The sequence below is a fragment of the Paroedura picta genome, chromosome 4 (assembly GCF_049243985.1).
Source record: "Paroedura picta isolate Pp20150507F chromosome 4, Ppicta_v3.0, whole genome shotgun sequence".
NCBI lineage: Eukaryota > Metazoa > Chordata > Lepidosauria > Squamata > Gekkonidae > Paroedura > Paroedura picta.
In genome coordinates, this window is record NC_135372.1 from 98,174,218 (window position 1) to 98,200,469 (window position 26,252).

Here is a 26,252-nt window from a genome sequence, read left to right on the forward strand (position 1 = left end):
AACTATCAGGAGATTCAAACAAACTATAGTGAGAGCTAACATGGAGAAAAATACCTGAGATCAGGCTTTCTCAACCAGGTTTTATGAAACCCTCGGGTTTCTTGATGGCCCAGCAAGGGTTTCCCAAATGGGTGGCAGTTAATTAATTTTTATATATATTTAAAAATTTGTTAAACATTTATCAGGTGATATGACCATATATGGTCATGTTGACCTCCCCCCCTCCCCAAATGGCCAATGGTGGGATGGGGAGGGGCCTAGGGTGGGTGTGTAGATAGCTATGCTTCCCTGTCATATTCTGCACGATCACATCATTTCTGGGGTTTCTCAAAGCCTGAAGAATATTTCAAGGGTTTCTCAACAATAAAAAAGTTGAGAAAGGCTGCCTTACACTGAACAGGATGAATGAAAAAACAATTACTTCACCATTGTGCTTTTCTAGAAAAAGAACAAAAATGGGTTGTTCATACCAGAACAGGCTCTTCTTTTATCTTGGGATGAACACTTTCTGTGACTTTAGATGGTTCTTGTTTTCCTATAGGTGCTCCATCAGATGCACGAGAGGCAGCCTGATAGGAATGGGCTTCAGTATCCTTTTTTGACTGTTAAAAACCAAAAATCTTCTCAAAATTCAAAGAAGAGCTTGTGAAACATAAACAACTGCCCTCCCACTGCATTTGTCTCCAGTCTGGATTACTCCAAATCATAGCAAGGCCTACTTATTTGCAGGAAACTGAGAAATCAAAAGACAGGAAATTCATAATCCCATGAAAATACAGAACTGTCAGCAGGTCTACCAAACAACTCTATGGCCACAAATAAGCACTGAAGATATAAAGCTTTCATACTGGCTTAACTCATCAATGTGCTGGTTTGGCAAAGCAAAAAGGTTAGTTGAAAGGCTGTTCATACCAGCTCTTCCTTTACCACAGGATGAGAATCTTTCATAGTCTCCGGAGGTGCTTGTTTTCCAGTAGGTGCTTCAGCAGATACAAGAGAAGCAACCAGGATACAATGGGCTTCAGTGGCCTGCAGGATAAAAATCTGTACTGTTCCACTGCAGGAAGGAATCTGGCACCACTAAGCTTCATACAGGGCATTTAAACAAGGTTTTCATGAACTAGTACACATTCCCCTTAAAATAAATTGCTCAACATTCAAACAAAAGGTTGTGGAGAACTGTTCATCCCTGCCTTGGACTACACAAGAACATGGGAAGGTCTATATATTTGTAATAGATATATCCCAGAAATGCTTTAAAATCAAATCACTTGCTAAATGATAATACTCAAGACTGGGAGTAGCCTGAGAGAAAATGATCAAGCATGTAGACAGTGGTAACCTGCACTGGCTTCCAGTCAAATTCCAGATCAGGCTTAAGGTTCTGGTAATCACCTTTAAGGCCATCTGTGGTCTGGGCCCAGTGTGCCTAAGGGATTGCCTCTCTGCCTACACCCCTCAAAGAGCCTTACACTCTGCTACTACCAACTGCCTGGTGATCCTAGCCCCACAGAAACTCACTTAACCTCAACCAGGGCCAGATCTTTTTCCATCCTGGCCGCCACCTGGTGGAACAAGCTCCCAGAGGAGATCAGAGCCCTAGCAGAGCTTAAACAGTTCTGTCGGGCCTGCAAAAGCGAGCTCTTCCTCCAGGCATTTGGTTGAGGGTGACCTGAATTCACTGGCCCCTGAGCCCCCTCCCATGAGAACCACCACTGATGTGTCCATCCCACAGGGCCATCAGTATGTTACAGTTAAAACTGGATGTTCTCACCATGTTTTTTTAATTATACTGTTCTACCTTTAGGACTGTATTGCTATTGTTCATTATCGTGTTATTTGTACTGTTTTTCTCCAGTTCCATGTAAACCGCCCTGAACCTCAGGGGAGGGCAGTATACAAATATAATAAATAATAAAATAAATAGTAGACATTATATACCTGGACTTTTAAAATGCTTTTGACAAGATACTTCACAAAGGCCCCTGAGTAAACTTAGCAGGAAGCAAAGTGTAGGAATCCATGGATAGTTCTCACAATGGAGGGAAGTAAGGGGTGCAGTCTCACAAGAATGGTATTGGGTCTGGTACTATTTATTAATAAATGAACTGGAACTAGGGGTAAGTAGTTGGTAAGTGTAAGGTGATGGGACAAAAAGTGAGATCTGAACTTGCTAAGATTGAGAGGGAAAAAAGATCTTGGAGATCATAGTGGATAGCTCAATTAAAGTGTCACCCCAGTGTGCAGCAGATGTGAAAAAGGCAAACTCTGTTAGGATTAGGAAAGGGGTTGAAAATAAAATGGTCAGTACTGGTATATCCCTAGATAGATCTATGATGCAGCCTCCAAAAGGACACTGCAGAGCTGGAAAAAGTACAGAGGAGGCATCCAAGATGATTTGGGGGCTGGAGCACCTTCCTTATGAGGAAAGGCTGAATAGTTTAGAAAAGCAATGACTAAGAGGGGGCATGAGAGGTTTATAAAATTATGCATGGGGTAGAGAAAGCTGACAAAGAGAAAATTTTCTTCTCCCAAAATATAAGAACTCAAGGCATCCAATGAAACTGATAAGCAGTAAGTTCAGGACAGACAAAAGAAAATACTGTTTTGCACAGAGAGTGATTAAAATGTACTGTTGGAAGATATATTTACTGCCAGAAGATATATTGATGGCCACAGGAATAAACTGTTTTAAAGGGATTAGATAGATTCAGGGGGGATATCTAGCAGTGGCCTCTAGCCATGGTGACTGAGGGGACCCTCCACATTCAGAAGCACTAATTCTTTGAACCCCAGAACCAGGAGGTGACATCAGGAGAAGGCCTAGGCTTCTATGCCCTGTTGTTGGCTATCTAGGGAAACTGGTTGGCCACTGTGTGAGACTGGATTAGACGGGACTACTAGTCTGATCCATCAAGGCTGTTCTCATGTTAGCATTCCCACAACCAATTCTACAGCCACAACTAAGTTCTGGAGAAAAAGACCCCATACCGCACCAAATGAAGAAGATACCAATTGCTTCCTAGCTTAGCTCATCAATAAATCTTCTGGCAAAACAAGAAAATCAGGCTGTTCCATACTAGGGGAGGCTCTTCCTTTACCACAGGATGAAAGCTCCCTGCAGGGTTAGATGGTGTTTGTCCTTCCACAGGTGCTTTAACAGAGGGAAGAGAGGCAGCTTGATTGGGCTGGGCTTCAGCAGTCTCAGTGCCTTTCTGCTTGTCCTGCAGAGATTTTTAGTAAAGTTAATGAGCAGTTGCTCAGTCCCTACTGTATGCTTTCTTATATAGATTCAGTGTTTTCTGCAAGTCGGTCCAGGGTTTTAAAACAGAGATATTCACATAAAACAATGTGCTTATTACACTTAATTAATTAATTAATTAGATTTATAGCCCAACTTCCTCCTGCATAGTGGAGGGGGTTAGACTAGATGACCCATGAGTAAGGTGAACAGATTTTAACATTGGTAAAGTGGGACACCATTGACTGGGGGGGTTCTTGATTAACATTTGGTCTATATGGAGCAACACAAATTTTCATAGAATGCAAAAACAGTATTGTAATATATATATTTTTAATTTCAACATAAGTACAATTTGCCAGGTGCCCCCAGATGTCCCTCCAAAAGTGGAACAATCTGGTCACCTTTCCCATGAGGTCCCTTCCAACTCTATTATTCTATGATTCTATGTGCAGGTTTCACAGGAAGTACATTGCAAAGGCCACCAAGATCTTATTTCACCAAAGTAGCTGCTCTTATAGCTACAAATAAGTAGAGATACATCATACCAGCTCAGTGTTTTCTGTCTTTGCTGGACTGCACAGAGGACATGTTAAGGAATCAGGAAACAAACGAAAACTGAACTGTGAAGGAGAGATGATGGTTTTGCTGGCCTCTTGACTGACCTAAAAATGTAAATGTAAATGAAAGCAAAATTATTAAACAGTGAGAAATTAAATGTGCTGATGTCGCTGCTACATGCACTTCATTGCCATTGGGGCTCTGGAAAGAGGCATTGAAAAGTTGTTGCTTATCTGAAGGAACATTGGAAGCTATACAGCTGAGAGTACTACCAGATCTTTATGGGTTAACACATTTTTCTTCTGCCTTTCATCATTTAACTTGTGCATTCTGTCTAGAATTGGAGAGATGTCTGATTAATCCCTGGCTTTTATATTCTCAACCACACAAGCTCATTTATACTCATTCTTCTTCCCAAAGCCAAAATTAAACTTGAAGCCAGCTCCACCAAATCTTAAGTCCACAACTTTCCCTGTGCATGATATAGAAAAGATGCCTTAAAATTGTGACCAAACATTTTTTTCGCCGCCTCTCACATGACCCATTTGTTCTTTTAAAGAGTTCTGGAGAAAAATAAGTATACATACTATTTTATGATATTCTGGTTGGTCCTAATAAAAGTTGTCGTGACATTTGTTTCTGAACCCTTTCTACTGCAAACCACCCCCACCCCCCAAACCAGGAGACGTTACAACAGAAGTGTACATTATATAAACTGTACATTACAAAAGAGCAGGGAAGGAAAAGATGGGGATAAGTGAAGCCCAGCAGAACAAGGCAGGAAGTTTTGCTTAATACTGGATTTAAAAATAATAATTAGCATTAAATGTAGTTTTGCCACGCTGAGATTTAGTTATTAGCAATTAGGGGAAGTGGTGATATTGAAATGCATGTGCCATGTGGAAGAAACAAAATAGTAGAGAATCTCAGAATGTGAAATGAAATAAATTGAGTGAGGAATCCTCACAGTTCTCCTTCTAAGCCAGAGAGCCTGTTGAGGTCTTTGGAAATGAGTAGAAGAACTGTAGAAATTTTAGAAACTGGCTTAATTCACCATACCAATTCAGTGTCTTCTGTTTTTGCTGTACTGCACACTGGACGTGCTAAGGAGTCGGAAAGCAAACAAAAATTGAACTTTGAAGGAGAGATGATGGCTTTACTGGCCTCTTGACTGACCTAAACACATTTCAAAAAGAGAAAAAGAAAGAATTAAACAGTGAGAGATTAAACAAGATGATATTTCTGCTGTCATATCTACATTTGCTTTCAGAGCCACTATGGCTGTGAGAAGATACAACACCATCAACAAGAACCACACGGTACTTGGCAGCAAACCTTTCTCCCACAATTACCTGAGGCGGATCAGTGTTTTTCAATAAAATGACAGAATCTTCTTGAGCTTGTTTTGTCTCCTTGGGTTTTACTGATTCATCTTTCTTCATTTCAGAATCATTTTCTTTTTTACTTTTCTGCAGTAGAAGAACAAAAGAGTTTGTGAGTCTAGGGTTTTCAAATCTTGGGGCCATTCCACATGACTTAAATGTAGCCAAAGCCTTACCTTTCATAAACGTTATTAATTCAACATTCTGCATGACATCGTAAACAAACCGCAAAACTCCCGCCGAACTCCAGCAACAATCAGAATTTTATAGTGCTTAGGGGGAAATCCAGAAAAGTGGATTCCCCCTAAAAAAACCCACTACACTTCTGAGCACAAGCCGCAACACATCAGCGAAAGACATGTGCATTCTCAAAATAGCGGTAGAAAGAATGTCCCTCCCTTGTTCTCGCCCCCAAGCTTCTGGAGACGCGATCGCCATTTTTTTCCCCTTAAACCAGCAAAGCAACGAATAAGCGAGGCTTCTCCAGCTGAAGTCCCTCCACAGAAGTGCTTAACAGTAAAACAAAGCTCCCTTCTGCAATTGTCTTTAAAGTTTCCGAGCACAATACAGCCCCCTGTTCAACACTGCCCGTAATTTTGGCCAGAAATGTCACCCATCGCGGGGGGGGGGGGGGTTACTTGAAGAGTGTGGAAACGAGTAAGCACCAGCTCCTACACCAGCAAAAAAGGTCTTTCTGAGACAATGAATGAACAAATATTCGTTGCAACTGGTGTGTTTGTGTTTTTACAAAACAGTTTTAAAGGGAAAGGGGCTTTTTGGGAGCACGAACACAACAGTTCATTAGCTGTTCTGTTTGATTGATGGCCAGGGGCGGGAAGAAGCACAGAAAAATATTGCTTCCTTTGTTGCGATTCCAGCGAGACCAGAAATCTGTGAGGAATGAATAGACCGGTACTGGGACTTCAATATTCCACTAGAATTGAAGGTATGCGGAAAAAATATATTCCACTATTAAATATAGTGTTTCTGCATACTGCAAACATTTAACAACATTGATCCTTCTGCGGAATTGGCCCTTGTTCAAGTAGCGCTTCTGTGCCTCTACAAATATCCGAATAGACAAAAATTTAACAGATGATACTCTTCTTGGTTTGGCAGTGACATGAATGGGAAAGCTGCTCCTTCTAATTCCTGCAATTAGTCTGTTTCCTTTCAGTTCATGCATAAAAATTTCCTCTCTCAAGCAACACATCCATCTAAAGTTAGTCAGATCAATAAGAACTGAGAAACTATGACTGAGGATACGGACGAGAACCAATGGGATGAAATTAAGGCAAAAGAAATTCCATCTAAACATCTGGAAGAAGTTCCTGACAGTTCGAGTGGTTTCTCAGTGGAACAGACTTCCTTGGGAGGTGGTGGGTTCTCTGTCTTTGTAAATTTTTAAGCAGAGGCTGGATAGCCATCTGACAGAGAGGTTGATTCTGTGAAGGTTCAAGGAGGTGGCAGGTTAGAGTGGATGAGTGATAGGGTCGTGGGTGTCCTGCATAGTGCAGGAGGTTGGACTAGATGACCCATGAGGTCCCTTCCAACTCTATTTTTCTATGATTCTAAGATGCTTAGCAGAAAACCCTTCCCCCACAATTACCTGAGCTGGATCAGTGTTTTTCACTGAAGCAATAGAATGTTCTTGAGCTTGTTTTATTTTCTTGGGTTTTGCTGATTTATCTTTCTTCATTTCAGAATCATTTTCTTTTTTACTTTGCTGCAGTAGAAGAAGAAAAGGGTTTGTGAGTCTATTCATATCTTGTTCAAGTAGGGCTTCTATGTCTCTACGAATAATCTAATATACAAAAATTTAACAGATGAAACTCTTCTTGGTTTAGTGACATGAACGGGAAAGCTGCTCCTTCTAATTCTTGCAATTAGTTTGTTTCCTTTCAGTTCATGCATAAAAATTTCCTCTCTCAAGCAGCACATCCATCTAAAGTTAGTCAGATCGATAAGAACAGAGAAACTGTGACTGAGGATACACCCCATTACACAAGACCCACAAGATGCTTAGCAACAAACCCTTCCCCCACAATTACCTGAGGCGGATCAGTGTTTTTCACTGAAGCGACAGAATGTTCTTGGTCTTGTTTTGTCTCCTTGGTTTTTGCTGATTCATCTTTCTTCATTTCAGAATCATTTTCTTTTTTCTTTTGTTACAATAGAAGAACAAAAGGGTTTGTGTGTCTAGGGTTCTCAAATCCTGTTCAAGTAGGGCTTCTGTGCCTTTAGGAACAAACTAACATACAAAAAACTAGCAGCTGAAGCTCTTCTTGGCTTAAGAGTACACCACGAAAAGAGGACAGTTCAAAATGAGTATGATAATAGAAGAAAGAACCTACCCTAGGCTATAATAAACAATTTAACAATAAATATAAATAGAAATGTCTTATATCTTCTTTTAATTGTCATAGAACAACCAAAAGGGCCTCCAGATTTAAACTGTTTTCAAAGGTATTTTCATCAGTGGTTGTTATCAGTGGTTGTTTTTCCAACTTAGTATTTGCTGGTGAAGTCCTTCACTAGGATCTATTATTTGGTATAAAACTTCCTTGTATCTGTGAGCCAAAGGCCAATATTGTTTAAATTCTGTGAAGAATAGATCCTAGTGTCGGACTTCACCAGCAAATACTAAGTTGAAAAAACAACCACTGATAACAACCACTGATGAAAATACCTTTGAAAACGGTTTAATTCTGGAGGCCCTTTTGGTTCTTTCTATGACAATTAAAAGAAGAGATAAGACATTTCTATTTATATTTATTGATACATTGTTTAAATGTTTATTATAGCCAAGGCGCTTCTTGGCTTGGCAGTGAAATGAATGGGAAAGCTGCTCCCAATTCTTGCAGTTAGTTTGTGTTTCCTTTCAGCTCATGCATAAAAGTTTCCTTTCTTAAGCAGCACATCCATCTATAGTTAGTCAGAACTGAAACAACTCAGAAACTATGACTGAGGGTACACCGCCTTACACAAGAACCACAGGATGCTTAGCAGCAAACCCTTCCCCCACAATTACCTGAGGCGGATCAGTGTTTTTCACTGAAGTGATAGAATGTTCTTGGGCTTGTTTTGTCTCCTTGGGTTTTGCGGTTCTGTTTTTCTTTGTTTCGGAATCATTTTCTGTTTGCCTTTGCTGCAGTAGAAGAACAAAAGGTTTTGTGTGTCTAGGTTTATCAAAACTTGTTCAAGTAGGGCTTCTGTGCCTTTAGGAATAAGCTAATATACAAAAATTTAGCAGATTAAGCCCTTCTTGGCTTAGAAGTGAAATCCATGGGAAAGCTGCTCCATCTAAATCTTGCAGTTAGTTTGTGTTTCCTTTCAGTTCATACATAAAACTTTTCTCTCTAAAGCAGCATATCCATCTCTAGTTAGTCAGATCTGTAAGAACTCAGAAACTAAGGCTAAGGGTACATGAGCTTACACAAGAACCACAAGTTTCTCTGGATTTCAGGAAAGCTTTTGATAAGATTCTACATGATATTCTTGTTGACAAGCTGGTGAAATGTGGTATGGATCCTAATTCTGTCAGGTGGACAGATAATTGGTTGACAGATTGTACCCAAAGGATACTTGTAAATGGTTCAGCATCCTCTTGGAGAAGAGTGACAAGTGGAGTGCCCCAGGGATCTGTCCTGGGGCCTGTGTTGTTCAACATATTTATAAGTGATTAGAGGGGGTACTTATTAAATTTGCAGATGATAGTAAACTGGGAGGGATAGCAAACACAAGAGAAGACTGAATCAGCATACAGGATGATCTTAATAGGCTTGAGAACTGGGCTAAACTAAATAAAATGAAATTCAATAAGGATAAATGTAAAGTTCTGCATTTAGGTATGAAAAACCATGTACACCAATACAGGATGGGGGAGACTTGTCTTGGCAATAATATGTGCAAAAAGAATCTAGAAGTCTTGGTAGACCATGCAGTACTGTGATCAGTTTTGGGCACCATACTTGAAGAGGGATGTAGACAAACTGGAGCGTATCCAGAGGAGGGCAACAAAGATGGTGAGAGGCTTGGAGACCAAGGTGTATGAAGAAAGGTTGGGGGAGCTTGGTCTTTTGATAACCATCTTCAAGTATTTAAAAGGCTGCCATATAGAGGACGGAGAAGAGTTGTTCTCTCTTGCCCCAGAAGAATGGACAAGAACCAATGGGATGAAATTAAGGCAAAAGAAATTCCATCTAAACATCTGGAAGAAGTTCCTGACAGTTCAAGCGGTTTCTCAGTGGAACAGGCTTCCTTGGGAGGTGGTGGGTTCTCTATCTTTGGAAATTTTTAAGCAGAGGCTGGATAGCCATCTGACAGAGAGGTTGATTCTGTGAAGGTTCAAGGAGGTGGCAGGTTAGAGTGGATGAGTGATAGGGTCGTGGGTGTCCTGCATAGTGCAGGAGGTTGGACTAGATGACCCATGAGGTCCCTTCCAACTCTATTTTTCTATGATTCTAAGATGCTTAGCAGAAAACTCTTCCCCCACAATTACCTGAGCTGGATCAGTGTTTTTCACTGAAGCAATAGAATGTTCTTGAGCTTGTTTTATTTTCTTGGGTTTTGCTGATTTATCTTTCTTCATTTCAGAATCATTTTCTTTTTTACTTTGCTGCAGTAGAAGAAGAAAAGGGTTTGTGAGTCTATTAATATCTTGTTCAAGTAGGGCTTCTGTACCTCTATGAATAACCAAATATACAAAAATTTAACAAATGAAACTGTGACTGAGGATACACCCCCTTACACAAGACCCACAAGATGCTTAGCAACAAACCCTTCCTCCACAATTACCTGAGGCGGATCAGTGTTTTTCAATAAAATGACAGAATCTTCTTGAGCTTGTTTTGTCTCCTTGGGCTTTGCTGATTCAAATTTCTTCATTTCAGAATCATTTTCTTTTTTACTTTGCTGCAGGAGAAGAACAAAACGGTTTGTGAGTGGGGTTTTCAAATCTTGTTCAAGTAGGGCTTCTGTGTCTCTACGAATAATCTAATATACAAAAATTTAACAGATGAAACTCTTCTTGGTTTGGAAGTGAAATGAATGGGAAAGCTGCTGCTAATTTTTGCAGTTAAGTTAGAGTTTCTTTTCAGTTCATGAATTAACCTTTCCTTTTGCAAGCAGCACATCCATTTATAGTTTGTCAGATCTATAAGAACTGAGAAATTATGACTGACGGCACACCAAGAACCACTAGATGCTTTGCAGCAAACCATTTCCCCATAATTACCTGAGGTTGAACTTTGTTTTTCACTGAAGTGATAGATAGATCTTGGGCTTGTTTTTTCTCCTTGGCCATTGCCGGTTCATCTTTCTTCATTTCAGAATAATTGCCTTTTTTATTCTCCTGAAGTACAAGAACATAAGGGTGTGTGTGTGTCTGTCTAGGGTTCCCAAATCATGTTCAAGCAGGGCTTCTGAGCCTTTAAAGGTAAAGGTACCCCCTGTGCAAGCACCGGGTCATGTCTGACCCTTGGGGTGATGCCCTCTAGAGTTTTCATGGCAGCCTCAATACGGGGTGGTTTGCCAGTGCTTTCCCCAGTCATTACCGTTTACCCCCCAGCAAGCTGGGTACTCATTTTACCGACCTTGGAAGGATGGAAGGCTGAGTCAACCTTGAGCTGGCTGCTGGGATTGAACTCCCAGCCTCATGGGCAGAGCTTTCAGACTGCATGTCTGCTGCCTTACCACTCTGCGCCACAAGAGGCTCCTCTGGGCCTTTAGGAACCATCTAATATATAAAGATTTTGCTGATTAATCACTTCTTGGAATGGCAGTGAAATTAATGGGAAAGTTGTTTTTTATACCCCAATTTTCACTATCTGAAGGAGTCTCAAAATGGTTTACAATCCCCTTCCTCTCCCCGCAACAGACACCCTGTGAAGTAGGTGAGGTTGAGATAGCTCTAACACTACTGTGACTAGCCCAGGATCATCCAGCTGGCTGCATGTAGTGGAGCAGGGAATCAAATCTGGCTCTCCAGATTAGAAGCCACCACTCTTAACCACTACACCAAGATAGCTCTCCTAATTTCTGCCATTAAGTTCATGTTTCCTTTTAATTCATACATAAAACTTTCCTCTCTCAAGCATTACATCCAACTATAATTTGTCAATTCTGTAAGAACTCAGAAACCAGAACTGAGGATACAACACCTTCCACAAGAACCACAGGATACTTAGCAGCAAACCATTTTCCCATGATTACCTGAGGTAGATCACTGTTTTTCACTGAAACTACAGAATCTTCTTGGGCTTCCATGACTGATTCATCTTTCTTCATTTCAGAATCATTTTCTTTTTTATTCTGCTGCAGTAGAATAACAAACGGTTGTGTGTGTAGGATTCCTAAATCTTGTTTAAGTGGGGCTTCTATGCCTTTAGGAACCATCCAATATGTGAAAATTTAGCAGATAAAACTTTTATTGGCATGGCAGTGAAATGAATGGGAAACCTGCTCCTGCTAGTTTCTGTAGTTAAGACATCAGAGCCCTGCTGAAAAAAAAATGTGACAACCCTAGAACAATACCATTAGGGGACACTGTAGGTTGCAAAACCATAATCTATACTGATTACTACTTCTTCAGCCACATAAACCCTGGGTACATAAGCATGAGAAATCTTGCCCACAACTTTTCCCCATATCAGACTACCCTTGATCTGTGCCACAAGCTGACCATATCATTTCAGTAGGAATCATATACAGGTTAATTTCTTACCTTCATCTCTATCAGGACACGTGATGAGTTCTGAGCACTATCCTTGCCTGCAGATTAAAGAAACAGAATGAGATGTAAAAAGCCTCCTGTTACTGGTGCAAAGACATAAACATATTATAGTTGATAACCCAGAGGTGGCATCCCCCCCCCCCCCGCAGCAGTCCTCCCCATATGACACTGTTGAAGCTGCCTTATTCTGAATCAGTCTCTTGGTCCATCTAAGTCATCACTGCCTACTGAGGCTCTCCAGGACACGCCTCACCCCACTAGCACAACCGGGGCCAAGCTGGCTATCCTCTAGCCTCATTGTCAGTGGCTCAGGGCTGCGCTGGGGAGAGAAAATTGGCTCCAGGTCCCAAGGAGTGTTTCACTGTAAAGCATGCCCAATCCTTCTCCTGCTCTCCCACACCTCTGGTGGCCACACTGGGCTGAGAGAAGAGGCCCAGCAGCCGACCAGGGCCAAACAGAAGACACGGCAGAGAATGCTACAACCTGGGGCTGGCCATTCTCCCACTCTCATGCCTAACTGTTAGTGGACCCGGGCTGGGTTGGGGAGAGAGAACTAGCTCCAGGCCCCAACGAGTGTTTTGCTGTGGAGTGGGGCTATGGAGCAGGGTCAGCCCCCCTCCACTCTCCTGCATTTCTTGTAATGGCAGGAAGTAGGAGGAGGCTGAGGAGAGCAAAGAAGAGTTACGAGTGGCCCTGAGTGGGGAACTGCCTTCTTCCTATTAGGCAAATATCCCCCAATGAGATTTTTTACTTGTTTGCATTTTACATGACTCTGTTTACTACATCAGATCCTCCAAAATCCTCTTCCTGCTGATACTCTTCATTGCAGTCTGCTTGGCTGCAGCATAAACTTGCTAATTTCTGTGGCAGCATCCTATATTATGGAATTGTCTCAAGCTATCACAACTAATTTTTATTTAGCATGTATTTTTACCTAATTCGAATGCCATATTGTTTGAAAAAAGGTATGGCTATAAATATTTTAAATTAATAAAACAAAACCACTACTATTTCTAAAATTAGCTACTATATTATATATTCTAATCTTAGGGATCTCGTGAGCCAAACAATTCAGCCTTGCTAGGCTGTTTTATAGCAAGGAAGAATAGCTGGAACTGATTTGTTCCCCACAAAAGATATCCCTAAAATAAAGAAACCCAAATGAATGAAGTGATCGGCTTCTGCCTGGAATATGTATTGTAGAATTTACTAGTACCATAAAATGTATATCCTGCCAGTTAGCTTACACACAGATCACAGATCATAACAAGTAACCTTTATCACCTTTAGGAACTTTATAAAAGCTGCTGGAACGTTTTCCAAAGAATCTGCCATGTGAACGTCTCCTGTAGAAACTGCTGGCTCGGGGCTGAAAGCTGCCCTTGTGAAAACCATAACCACTGGAGAATTGCAAGCACAAACAATGTCAACTATTTAAGCAATCTTCCTTCTCATTAATAAATGAAAGCATGAGCTGTCAAAACTAGAACTGGCTAGAACACCCAAGACATAGTACTCCACAGAGTGACCCATACCTACCTGGAGTGTTTGCTAATGATTATGTGTGTCTTGTAGGCCATAGTGGGGTGAGGAAGAATACATAGTTTAGTTGGATAAATAAGAAGGTTCAGTGAAAATCTCTTTGTTGGGAATGTTGACTTTATGATTTGTACATACCAGGAAGGAGCAGGTGGCTGAGGTCTAAAGTTAGGCCAGGGTTATATAAGTAGGTTAAGGTAGCAAAGAAACTTGGTCTCCAGCTGTAGGGAAAGTGGGAAAGGGGATAATAGTTGTTGGTACCACGTAGGAAGTTGTTAACAGAGGGAGGATATGTAACATCATCCCTAGGGATTTAGGAGATCTGGCAGAATGGTGGGGGGTTAGGGGGGTTATGCAATTGTATTGTATGGTTTCCTTTTATTGTATGTTTTTATTGTTGTTAGCTGCCATGAGATGGCAGGCCCAGGAGTGGCAGCATAAACAAACAAACAAGCAAAATAACAACAACAACAATAATAATAATATGAGGTTGATGGCTTATCTGAACTTTTTGGACCTATCCAAGTCGAACCGTCCATCCCCTGTTTTTAAAAGGTCCCAAACAGCAGTGGATGTTCGGCCCACTTAAATACATCTACCCCCACGCTTTCTCAGGCAATGCCTGAGAAGGCAGGATGAGGAGAGAGAGTGCCCACCAAACAGCTGATAATGATAGATGTTCTACTCCCTATAAATAATTCCTCAAGCTTGGGGATGGGTTTAAAGGGAGCAGCAAGCCTGTCATTATCATCTGTTTGGTGAGCCACTGACTTTGCTTCCCCAACCTTCGAAGGCAGCTTTGCTGGTGAAGGTTGGATGAAGCATTTAAAATGAGAACAGCACACCAAACAGCTCATAATGACAGGCATGCTGCTTTCTTTAAATCCCTCCCCAACTCTGGGGAAGGATTTATAGAGAATGGCCCCCAACCCTGGGGAAGGATTTATAGAGAATGGCATTCCTGTCATTATCTGCTGAAATAGTACAATTTTTAGAATCCACGTGGTTCCTTTTTTAAAATGTGACAGCACATAAAGAAGACATTTAGGACCAGAAGGTTGGGCAATAGACAACTCTTTCCAGAGGACTGAAGGTGACTTGAAAGGAATGCTGCATTCATTTCTTTTTTGCATCTTATAAATAGGTTTGCATTTTGTATTTTTAAGGCTGTAAAATCTGCCTGAACAAAAGAAATGTTTACATACAATATGGGAAATGAGCACTCCCACAAACCTCTTCCAACATTTGTCTATCTCTAGTCTCTGCCATTTTAATCTTAGAAATAATATGCATATTAATACGGTGAATTCTTGCCATACAATAAGCTATAAAAATTGCTTTTCATACAGCAAAAATGTTTCACAGATTCATTATCATTTAACCTCTGGAGCAGATGAGAAACTAATAGGAATGGGCACAAACTGGCTCACAAACCGTTCCCAATTACAAAGAATTTCCTCCAATTATAAAATAACATCTGGATTCTTATCACCCTCCTTAAACTTTCCCAACTTCAGAAGATCTAAATAAGGATGTTTTTGTGAGCCATATTACTTCCTTTTCAGTGTGTCTCAGCAAGAGAAACAAAACACAAGAGAATGGAAGAAATGCATATATGTGATGTGAGAAAAGACAAGGCCTGTCACTAACTTCTCGTTACAATATCTTCTGCATCACTGCCCATACACCTCCATAAATCTAATCCTTACCAGACTTGGAGGACAGGTAGAGAAGAGTCAGCTGGAAAATCCCTGCATGTTTGGTGTTTCTAGCTCTCTAGGGGGCTATTCTATTGTCTCATGAACTGAATCAGCTTGATTAGTTCTTAAAAGGTTGTGGCTCATGAACATTATGATCCAAACTAAACCACATTTTCTTGGTTCATGCCCATCCCTAGAAACCAATATCCTCTTCAACTGATGATATAAGCATATCAGAGATGAACTAAGTGACATTATATATCTCCCTACGCCAATACATAGAAGCCACCTACCTTGATGGCCATACAGGATGATATTGATCCTGCTGTGGCACAGGATCGCACTGAGAGTTCATATGATCTTGGTCCCACCATTGGTTAGGATAGTTCCCCTGTGGGTTGGGAGGATTCCACTGAGGGTCATCAGGACCTTGGCCCCACTGTGGGTCCTGATAGTCCTGGCTCCAACACAGGTCCTGATACTCCTGGCTCCACGGTGGAAATGGCCTACCTGCCCAATTGTTTGTTTGTGGCATATTCTGGACAATAAACAAAACTGCTTCAGATATGACTCACAACAATATATTCAACAGTTACATATGTACAGTCAAGAGGCAAAGAGCATACAAGTGTATGCACATTGTATTAGTATGGCCTACAAGAGACTCCTGGAGTGCAAAATATCCCGTCTCAAGCATAATTTTCTATAATTTCTCTTGAAGCCAATTAGTGAACAAAATATAAAGGCATAAATAGAGGAATCATAGCAGCAGAGTTAACTTCTGTTTTGTCTTACCAAAACCTTTTAAAAACTCTCTCTGTTCCTCCTCCATGGCTTCAACATTTTCGGGAAATTATATATATTTTTTGACCCCAAGGAAGACGCAAGTCTAGGTTGCTCCCGATGGACAAACTACTATGATAGCATGACCAACGTGAAGAACTGATAATTACCAAACAGATTGTGACATTCCATTTTTATATATATAAAAAGAAAGGAGGAGAACAACATTTTTTCTCTCTTCTTTACACAAGCCTTGGGTCTGACATGATATAGACCTTGTCCTTTTCCAGAATAGCACAAAACGTCATTGTGCTGAAACAGATTGCATGAAGCAACGTGATACACTGAACACAGCAACCATTTCAGAAAATCTGGTGACGAAGGGGTTTGAAGTTCTTTTGGCCAAATTTGGCTGCATTGGCTGTGCTTGTTCCTGGTTCTGCCAGAACTAGCCACAGTTATATATGCCTTAGCTACATCTAGACTGAAATACTGCAATGCGCTCTCTTTGGGACTACCCTTGAAGAGTGTTCAGGAAGTGCAGCTAGTGCACAATGTCATAGCTAGACTGCTGGTGGGGCCGGATTATTGGGAGACATGAACCTGATATTACAGTAATTACACTGGCTACTGATCTGCTCCCAAGCCTAACTGTAGGTGTTGGTTTTGTTCTGTAAAGCCCTACATGACTTGGAATGGGAGTATCTGAAGGGTCCTCTTTTCCCATACATGCCTAACTATTTGATGAACACAGAAGAGAAGGCTTTCTTGGTGGCAGCCCTGCAAACTCCCAAAGGAGGTACATCTGGCCTTTTCTGTCTTCAGGAAGCAGTCAAAGATGGTTTTATTTAGAACTTCATTTGGAAATCTTAAACTGTGGTTTTAAATTCTGTTTTTACTCCTATTATTTTACTTGTAAATTGCCATGAGTTTTGTAGGGTAGAAAGACACCTACTGAATGTTTGAAATAAATAAAATAAACATTTACAGGAAGAAAAAAGGAAAACTGTTCTATATTAGAATGAAGAATGTTGGCTTTTGGGACCACATTTTTTCTAATTTACAATTACAAAAATTCAACATTGCAAAGATATCATTAGAACTTACAACCTGGGCAATCTTTTATCATTTAGATACAATTCTATTTTCTATATAGAGAGCTAGTGTGGTGCAGTGGTTAAGTATGGTGGCTTCTAATCTGGAGAGTTGAGTTCAATTCCTCATTCCTCCTCAGAGCCAGTTTGGTGTAGTGGTTAGGTGTGTGGACTTCTAATCTGGCATGCCGGCTTCAATTCTGCACTCCCCCACATACATCCAGCTGGGTGACCTTGGGCTCGCCAAGGCACTGATAAAGCTGTTCTGACCCAGCAGTGATATCAGGGCTCTCTCAGCCTCACCTCCCTCACAGGATATCTGTTGTGGCGAGAGGAAAGGGAAGACGACTGTAAGCCACTTTGAGCCTCCTTCGGGTAGAGAAAAGCGGCATATAAGAACCAACTCTTCTTCTTCTTCATGCAGCCAGCTGGGTGACTTGGGCTAGTCAGCCTTCTTAGAGCTGTACTCACAGAGTAGTTCTGCCAGAGCTCTCTCAGGCCCACCTACCTCACAGGGTATCTGTGAGAGGGAGGGAAGGCCATTATAAGCTGCTTTGACACTCCTTCAAGTAGTAAAAAGCGAGGTACAGAAACCAAGTTTTCTTCTTCTATATTCTACTCTTTCTCCAAAGGTATAACAGGCTTCCAGATGTCTGATCTACATTCTTTTAATATGTCTACATCCTAGTTGTACTAGCTTTGATAATTTTGCTATGTTCCTTGTTTACCATTTTCCCAGTGTTCTGCTGCTGTCATTTGTACAACTATAATCAAGTATCATCCTTGTATAAAAATTAGGTCTACATTTGTTAACTATTCCTAGCATTATATTCTTTTTATGTAAAGAATAATGACCCCTGTGATTCAGTGGACTCACTGGACCAAACATGTTCATGATAAGGCATTATCAAAACACTAGGGGCAAAGCCCATTTTACCCCAGAATACAACAGGTGAAGATGGGGAAGAAATGGAGGTAGTGACAGATTTTATGTTCCTGGGCTCCATGATCCCTGCAGATGGGGACTGCAGTAAAGAAATTAAAAGACGCTTGCTCCTGGGGAGGAAGGTTATGGCAAATCTAGACAGCATCCTAAAAAGCAGAGACATCACCCTGCCAACAAAAGTGCGTTTAGTCAAGGCTATGGTATTCCCAGTTGCAATGTATGGCTGCGAAAGTTGGACCATAAGGAAGGCCGACCGTCAAAGAATTGAGGCTTTTGAACTCTAGTGCTGGAGAAGACTCTTGCGAGTCCCTTGGACTGCAAGGCGAACAAACCGGTCAGTCCTAGAGGAGATCAGCCCTGACTGCTCCTTAGAAGGCCAGATCCTGCAGATGAAACTCAAATACTTTGGCCACCTCATGAGAAGGAAGGACTCCCTGGAGAAGAGCCTAATGCTGGGAGCGATCGAGGGCAAAAGAAGAAGGGGACGACAGAGAATGAGGTGGCTGGATGGAGTCACTGAAGCAGTAGGTGCAAACTTAAATGGACTCCGGGGAATGGTAGAGGACAGGAAGGCCTGGAGGATCATTGTCCATGGGGTCACGATGGGTTGGACACAACTTCGCACCTAACAACAACAACCACAAGGATGTTTTTATGTATTAGGGGTTTTATGTTGTTACCCCCACAAGCCTTAGGGGAGTGGCGGGCTATAAATCAAAGTAGTAGTAGTAGTAGTAGTAGTAGTAGTAGTAGTAATAATAATAATAATAATAATAATAATAATAATAATAATAATAAAATTTCAAACAGGAGTAGGGAGCAAATAACTTACGTCTCCAGGAAACCAGGGTTCAGCTTTCCTTCCATGGTACATTCCATGTGGATGGCTGAAGTGCCTCTTCATTTTTCTAGCCCTACAATAAGCAGAAATTACACTGTGACAGAGTACCATTTTAACTGCATATTTCTGGCCTTTCAAACATCATTGAACATACACACTGAACAATTCAGAAGAGTTTAAATCTAGTCCCCCCCCTCTACTGAGCAGCTGCCTGCCATCTTGTTCCTGTAGAGCAGGGGTAGTCAAACTGCGGCCATCCAGATGTCTGTGGACTACAATTCCCAGGAGCCCCTGCCAGCATTCGCTACTTCTCTCAGTGCGCTGAAACCTGTCCCCCCACTCCCCCGCCCGTGGTCCCGGCTTCGGCGTGGCGGAAAGAGCAGGACCACCGCATCTTTGACGCGGCAGCCCTGCTCGTTTCCTGGCAGCGAAGCCTCTTCCCCCGGCGGGCCTGCTCACCTCCAAGTCCAGGATGGGCCAAGGATGAGCCAAGCAACCCTCGGCGGGCAACACGTTTGGCCACCTCCCACGGGGCAACCTGCCACAGCGCCGCATCTGCGCCTCTGAGCAGCAGCCTGGGGGGGGGGCGAAACTATCAACTATACCATCAAGAGCTCATTCACTTCCACATCCTTTAATGTGAAAGCAGTTGCTGTGTATCATGTTGTGCAAGCAGTGTTGTTCTGCTGCCTAGGCCACCTCTATTCAAGCCTATAAATGGGCATGTTTATCAGATATTTATCAGACAATTCCAACCCTTAAAACTGTGGGGAAGCAGCTGGGCAACTGAAATGTATAATCTCTCTTTAGCTGTTTCCACATGGAGGTTTTTCTCTTATCTGGCTTCCAAACTTCTCTTTTTGTGGCAGCTCATGGGATGTACTAAAATGAATGACAATGGAAACCATGAGAGACATTGGAAGACCCACTGGAAATAATAGGAGGCAAGAATGCAAATAAAATGTGAAATGAGGGTTTTGGACCTGGAATTACCTAGAGCAGTGGTCCGCAACCTTTTTGGGATTGCAGACCCGTGGAGGGGGGGGTGATCCGGGCACCATGCATGCACGGCAGCCAATGCGCAAAGGCCCGGTGGGGCCGCATACACGCATGTGCGGATGTGCCGCGAATGCGTGAAACTGCCATGCATGCGCGTTTGCGGCCCCGCCGGGTGCAAATGTGCATGCATGGACGTTTGCACTGCTGGTGTGCCGGAGACCGTGCTTCCCTATCCCCCCTCCCGCAGAAAGAAGCTTGCCGGGCCGCAAGCTAATCGGCCGCTTTGGCAGCCTGGCGAGTTTCTCGCTGGGGGGGGGGGGAGAGGGGCCGTGGCCCGGTGCTGAGGCCTTTCTGGCCCAGCACCGGGCCGCAGTCTGGTGGTTGGGGACCACTGACCTAGAGTATGATAGTACCAGGGGCTTTGATTATACACCGCGTTCTGTCTTTAGAGGTTCAAAATGCTTTTCTTACTCCTAGGGACCGTTATTCTGCTCTGGGGCCTGCTATTCCAGGCCCAGAACCCCTGTGGTAGTCAAACAGCAGTCATTCCACTCTGACATTCGAATCTGACTCTTGGCAAACCCATAGCTCAGATGTTGCCATAATCCCCAATTCCACACCACCTCCCTCAGCTGCACAATGTTCTGGCAGGTGTCCACCCTGATTGTGTTTAACCACCATGCTCTTTGTTGGCCTGGTTTCCTTTTTCCACTGACCAATCCTAGCATAACTGCTTTCTCCACTGAGTTGGATCACATGATATGGCTAAAATATGTAAGTGGGAGTTTTGTGATTTTGCCTATCAGATTTTATGTGCTGTAGTATTTATTTTGCTGTCCATTCCTTTTAGCACATTCATACAATGTCATGCTCTAATCATCCACTTTCCAGGTTTTCCTCATATACAATATGCTCTTTGGCAAACCTTGTTACCTAGACTTCTTGCATTTGGTGGACTTTTTGCTGTTTCAACTTTTTTCTTGTACCATGTATGTGAGAATGTTCTACTAAAAGAGGATCTACCTCATGTATTCCTCATGTATTTGAGGAAAAGGACTGTAGGTGCTACAACATTTGTTGTTGCAGCAGAAACAAGCAGAATTACATTAATACAGAAGAAGCTAATTTATTTTATTTATTATTCAGTATTTAAATTTGTATACCACCATTCCCGATTGGGCTCACAGTGGTTTACACAATAAAAGAATAAAAGCACAATAAAACCCATAAATACCTATAATTGCAATTACTAAAGGTAACAAGACGGCAAGTGAACAAACTAATTAGAACCCTACTATAAAGCTAATAATAAAGAGGGGAGAGTAAGTAGAAAACTCCTACACCCTTTTGGAAAAGTTTTCTCCACTTTATGCTTCTGGAACGCATCACATTGGCCTCAATGTTTTAAGATACAAACAGATAAAGAAGTAGGCCTTAAAGTTCAAAACTGTGGACATCAAAGTTAGTAGAGAAACTAATCAAAATCCTTGCCTGACAACTTTAAGAAAGCATCAAAACTCAACTCAATTAGTTCAAACAATAATTGGTTGTCTTCCAGGTGACTCACACTACTAACATAGCACAGAAGGCTCTTCACTAGCTGCTGATTCAAGGTTACATGGAAAAACCACATCTGTGCATGTAAAAATATGAAAAATCTCATGTTAGTTATCACAGATGTAAACCACATAAAACCATGGGTTTTCAGTGTGTCAACTAACATGGAAAAGGCACAGTTGGCCACACCTTCCCAGGACTTGAACACAAATTTTAAAAGATGCCTCCCTCCAACCACGACCACTACAGTACAAATTCTCCAAACCCACTGGGCCTCAGTATGAGTTGAACTGATGCTCTTTGCAGTTCCACTGTTCTTTAATGTTACTGTTGTTATGTTAATATTGTTGTTGTTATCACCTCGTTATTACTACAAATGGAGTTACCTATAACGTTTCTTGTTTCATGTAAACCACACTGAGCCTTCGGTGAGAGCGGTATAAAAATACAATAAATAAATTAAAAAAAATAAAATATGTGACCGAACTAATGTTCTGTGATCTATAAACCCCATTAGTGTTGCCTGTGCACAAAATGAGCCACAACTGAAGTGACTTCTGAGACACTTTATAGTTTACACAGACATATTTGTGACTTTTACCTCCAGCCATCAGAGAGAAAAACAAAGCACTTGAAAAAAAAGAGAACTATTGGAGAAAAAACATATTTGTGGAGGGGGTGCAAGCAAGCTACATATGCAAAATACTATGAATACAGAATTTTGGTTTGGCACCCACTTGAGCCTGTCCTCCCCTTACAAAAGTCTTGTATCCTTTCAAAGGCGCCTTTTCCTCAAGCTATTAAAACCCAACTTCAGAATACGAAAGCTTCAAATAACAGGCATTACAGCCCTAAAAAGCCATCGGGTGCTTATTTTATTTATTCCCCTCCAAAACTGACGCCTACATAAACTCCCAAGAAGCTGTCCCCAAATCCAACCGTATTAGAAAACTCACCTCAAATGCAGTTGCCGTTATATTGCTTGTTTTAAAATGGGAACTGGTGGAAAGCACAACCCACCTACAGAAATGTCGCGGGAGTGAAGGCGTGGCAGATCAGGAAATAAATCCAATGAGGTTTAAAGCACCTTGGAGTAGGGAAGTCCCAGCTGAGAACAACTGAGACACATCCGCCTGCAGCGATGTGCGACGCTCGCCATAGGCAAAACACGGTACAAAAGATGGAGGAGGTAAACAGGAAACGTGTTTTGTTTGGCTTCTCCTTTCTGCCTTTTTTTTCAGTAGTCGAGCTGCTGTTACGTGAGAGCGGGACAGAAAAGGAACTGTTTCTACTTTGCCTAGCCTTGACTGCCAGGGATCACGCCCGATCTCACCTTCGAGCCCCAGCCATTTGGGACCGCGAAGGAGGGGCGCCTTGCTTAGGTCCCGGGAATGCATTTAAGAGACAAAACCAACAACCAGGTGGAATTTCGTCGGCGCCAGTCGTTGCAAATATAAGTTGCTTCATCGAAATGCAAGCCTGTCCAGCGCTCTTCGCTGCAGAGTTAGAGGAACAGGCGTAAACTGTGTCACCGAATGCCTAAGTATGTAAGGGTGATAACTTCAGAGTTTCATGCATGGACACTTTTTGTTTATGTTTGTTTTACTATGTATATTGGGTATGTGGGTTTCTCTATCTCCCTGTAAAAATAGGGTGAAAGATAAGTTTTTCTTGTGTTTTATGTTGTTTCATGGGAAACTGTGTGTTTTTGTGGGAAACTGTATAAAGATGGTTAAATATTAAGGCTATCAAATGGAGCAGGATAACAACAATATCCAAGAGAATGGATAACTGTCAAAGGGATCGGGGCCTGGTCCCTCATGGTTGTTATGGTCAAATATTGGGGCAAAATCTTTGAGTTACAAACTTATACATTAAAATACTCAGGGGCATCCAGAGAATCCCTATGGGAGAACTGAATAATTTCTGTATGATGGACTGATGCAGATTTGCTGGATTTGTGTGACTGGCAGGTTAAATGGCAAAACAGGTTTGCATTGAAGTGTGGTGATACGCTAAACAGTGAGGAGTGTTTTGTTTTGAGAAATGCATGAATGGGTGTGGGTATGTGTTGGTGAATATAAAAAATAAAATGACTTATAACTAGAGATAGTTATTTACTTGGCTGCAGCGGAGTGTCACTAACAGCAACTTAAGGGGGAATGTTAAAGAATGTTGTTAATCAGATAAGGAAGAGGTTGGAGGAAAAGTTGACTGTAGAACAGAAATAAATATATTTGTGGAAAAGTTTTCCAAGGAGGAAATAAAGACATAGGCCTTAAATAAATAAATAAATAAAAACAAATATTAAAGAGTTTGTAGCTAAAGTTACTAAGTAAAAGGAATTTTTAATATGTTAATTTGTTTATATTAAGGTTTTGATTTATTGGCACATTTTGACTGAACACACCAAATGCATGAGTAAAAATGGTATTCATCATTCTAAAGTGCAGAACCCATATTGCTTACTATAGGAAATCAACAACTAATGCATAGCTTTATGCATGTTCCTCAAAGTGATTTTTCCCTGCTTGGAAGAAATTTAATGCAAAAAGTAGACATGTGTATGAGTGTCAGAGCTAAAGAGGGTCTAGCAGTCAGAATAATTAAGTTAAACATTGATGAAATCTCAGAGAAATAACTCGGGGTACCTGAATATAAAAGGTGCTGCTAATTGAACAATGTTTGGTTTGCTTACTTTGACTCTGCATGTGTTGAGAAATATTGGTATTGTTTATATCATAATGCTCTTAAAGTTTTAGCAAATATGCTTCTTATTAAATCTCTAATTTTGGGTTTAGATATTTAATTTTTTTCTGGAGTTGTGTGAACTTGTCAAAATAATTTTGTCACTCCACTCCCCCTGCCCGCACTAAACATAAATATAGACATAAATGAACATGATGAGAATGAAAAATAAAAAAATCACTTTGCTTGTGGTAACAGTAAGGTGAATTCTTGGAGTCTCTTTTACAAGTAGAGAATGGAAAGCTTTTTGCAGTGGCCTCATTCCATACTAGGGAAGGTGAGATCTCTGTTACACCTTCTGCTTCCTACAGTTAAGGAAGGCATGTTACTTGGTTGGGAACCAAACCATGGGGACCAACACTGCTTAATGGCTATCAGGTATAGGTTCACTAGGGAGATGTTTCACCACGGTACACTAAAAGCAGTTAAAAGCTGCAAGCAAGAATACACACACACGTTTCTTAAAAGCAGAAGTTTTAAAAGTTCATATGCATTTCCTGGAGGTGGATCAACAGTTCAACACTGTTTCTATGAAATAGTTTAGATGTCACACTTAATAAGCTAAAAGCAGGCTGCATAGGAAGCTACTTTGCTAAACCACAGCCAGACAAGTAAAATGTACCTATGTAAAAGCTTTGTCTTTTTGTTTCTTTATGAAGACATCAACCCTTTTCAGGTGGGCGTGTAGATTGTAAACCCCTGTCTCTCAGACAAGGAGGGCGGGGTAAGGGAAAGGGGATGCAAAGGAATATATAAGGGGAAGAAGATGCCTGTTCAAACATTGAGCTGGCTTTATTGACATGCTAACATATTAAATGCCTTTAATATGATGCAGGAGAACTTGGTGCTTCATTCTGTCTACAGGTTTATGGGCTGAGTTTAGGCACTCCAGTTGGATTGTGGGCCCTTTGGCACAGGAACTGCCAAGACAAGTCTCCTCCATCTTATATTCATAGAATCATAGAGTTGGAAGAGGCCAAACAGGCCATCTAGTCCAACCCCCTGCTCAACACAGGATCAGCCCAGAGCATCCTAAAGCATCCAAGAAAAGTGTGTATACAACCTTTGCTTGAAGACTGCCAGTGAGGGGGAGCTCACCACCTCCTTAGGAAGCCTATTCCACTGCTGAACTACTCTGACTGTGAAAAATTTTTTCCTGATATCTAGCCTATATCGTTGTACTTGTAGTTTAAACCCATTACTGTGCGTCCTTTCCTCTGCAATCAACAGAAACAGCATCCTCCCCTCTAAGTGACAACCTTTCAAATACTTAAAGAGGGCTATCATGTCCCCTCTCAACCTCCTTTTCTCCAAGCTGAACATTCCCAAGTCCCTCAACCTATCTTCATAGGGCTTGGTCCCTTGGCCTCAGATCATCCTCATCGCTCTCCTCTGTGCCCTTTCAATTTTATCTACATCCTTCTTGAAGTGAGGCCTCCAGAACTGCACACAGTACTCCAGGTGTGGTCTGACCAGTGCTGTATACAATGGGACGATGACATCTTGTGATTTTGATGTGATGCCCCTGTTGATACAGCCCAAAATGGCATTCACCTTTTTTACTGCTGCATCACACTGCCTGCTCATGTTTAGCTTACAATCCACAAGTATATTCCTCCTGTTGTTGTTATGTGCGAAGTCGTGTCCGACCCATCGCGACCCCATGGACAATGATCCTCCAGGCCTTCCTGTCCTCTACCATTCCCATATTCCTCCTAGTATCACTTTTTAGGCATAACATAATTATTTTCCCCGCATTTCATCCTGACAGATGAGGAGTCTGCTCTCCATAAGGCTAATATTTCCTATCCCTAAGGGTGATCTCCCCAGCTTTAGAATTTGAATGGACTATATCACTAAGAAATGAGGCCCTCTTGTTTCTAAATTAGCTAATATTCTGATAATCTAATATATCATCCATGAACCCTCTATTATATAAGACTAGCTTTATAATATATATATATATATAATATTAATACAAAAGTTACAAAGTATTTCTCATTGACAATACACAGTGTTACAAAATATTGTTCCCTTTAGTGTTACAAACATAGGTTATTCTTGCAAGCATCCAATTTTAATTGTGGCTAGACTCTTCAGTCACTGCTGAGGAAACTTAATTTAACTT

At 41.5% G+C, this 26,252-nt stretch overlaps 1 protein-coding gene across 15 annotated transcripts in view; it reads right to left on the minus strand.

The window, feature by feature from the left end:
* Positions 1-26,252, minus strand: part of LOC143835961 (uncharacterized) — a 68,292-nt gene that overhangs the window by 24,846 nt on the left and 17,194 nt on the right. For 3 of the 15 annotated variants that reach the window (XM_077334497.1, XM_077334498.1, XM_077334499.1), the window contains 17 exons: positions 18,812-18,893; positions 15,450-15,694; positions 13,202-13,317; positions 11,909-11,955; positions 11,398-11,499; positions 10,421-10,537; positions 9,982-10,098; positions 9,686-9,802; positions 8,216-8,332; positions 7,236-7,352; positions 6,794-6,910; positions 5,155-5,271; positions 4,862-4,978; positions 3,790-3,906; positions 3,081-3,224; positions 913-1,029; positions 471-602 (listed from right to left, as the gene is read on the minus strand). In XM_077334497.1, the coding sequence (XP_077190612.1) occupies positions 471-602; positions 913-1,029; positions 3,081-3,224; positions 3,790-3,906; positions 4,862-4,978; positions 5,155-5,271; positions 6,794-6,910; positions 7,236-7,352; positions 8,216-8,332; positions 9,686-9,802; positions 9,982-10,098; positions 10,421-10,537; positions 11,398-11,499; positions 11,909-11,955; positions 13,202-13,317; positions 15,450-15,694; positions 18,812-18,893 (2,038 nt within the window). Of the gene's footprint in view, positions 1-470; positions 603-912; positions 1,030-3,080; positions 3,225-3,789; positions 3,907-4,861; positions 4,979-5,154; positions 5,272-6,793; positions 6,911-7,235; positions 7,353-8,215; positions 8,333-9,685; positions 9,803-9,981; positions 10,099-10,420; positions 10,538-11,397; positions 11,500-11,908; positions 11,956-13,201; positions 13,318-15,449; positions 15,695-18,811; positions 18,894-22,332; positions 22,924-26,252 lie in introns of those variants that run through there. The other 12 variants (XM_077334506.1, XM_077334505.1, XM_077334500.1 and 9 more) reach the window with 12 other exon arrangements.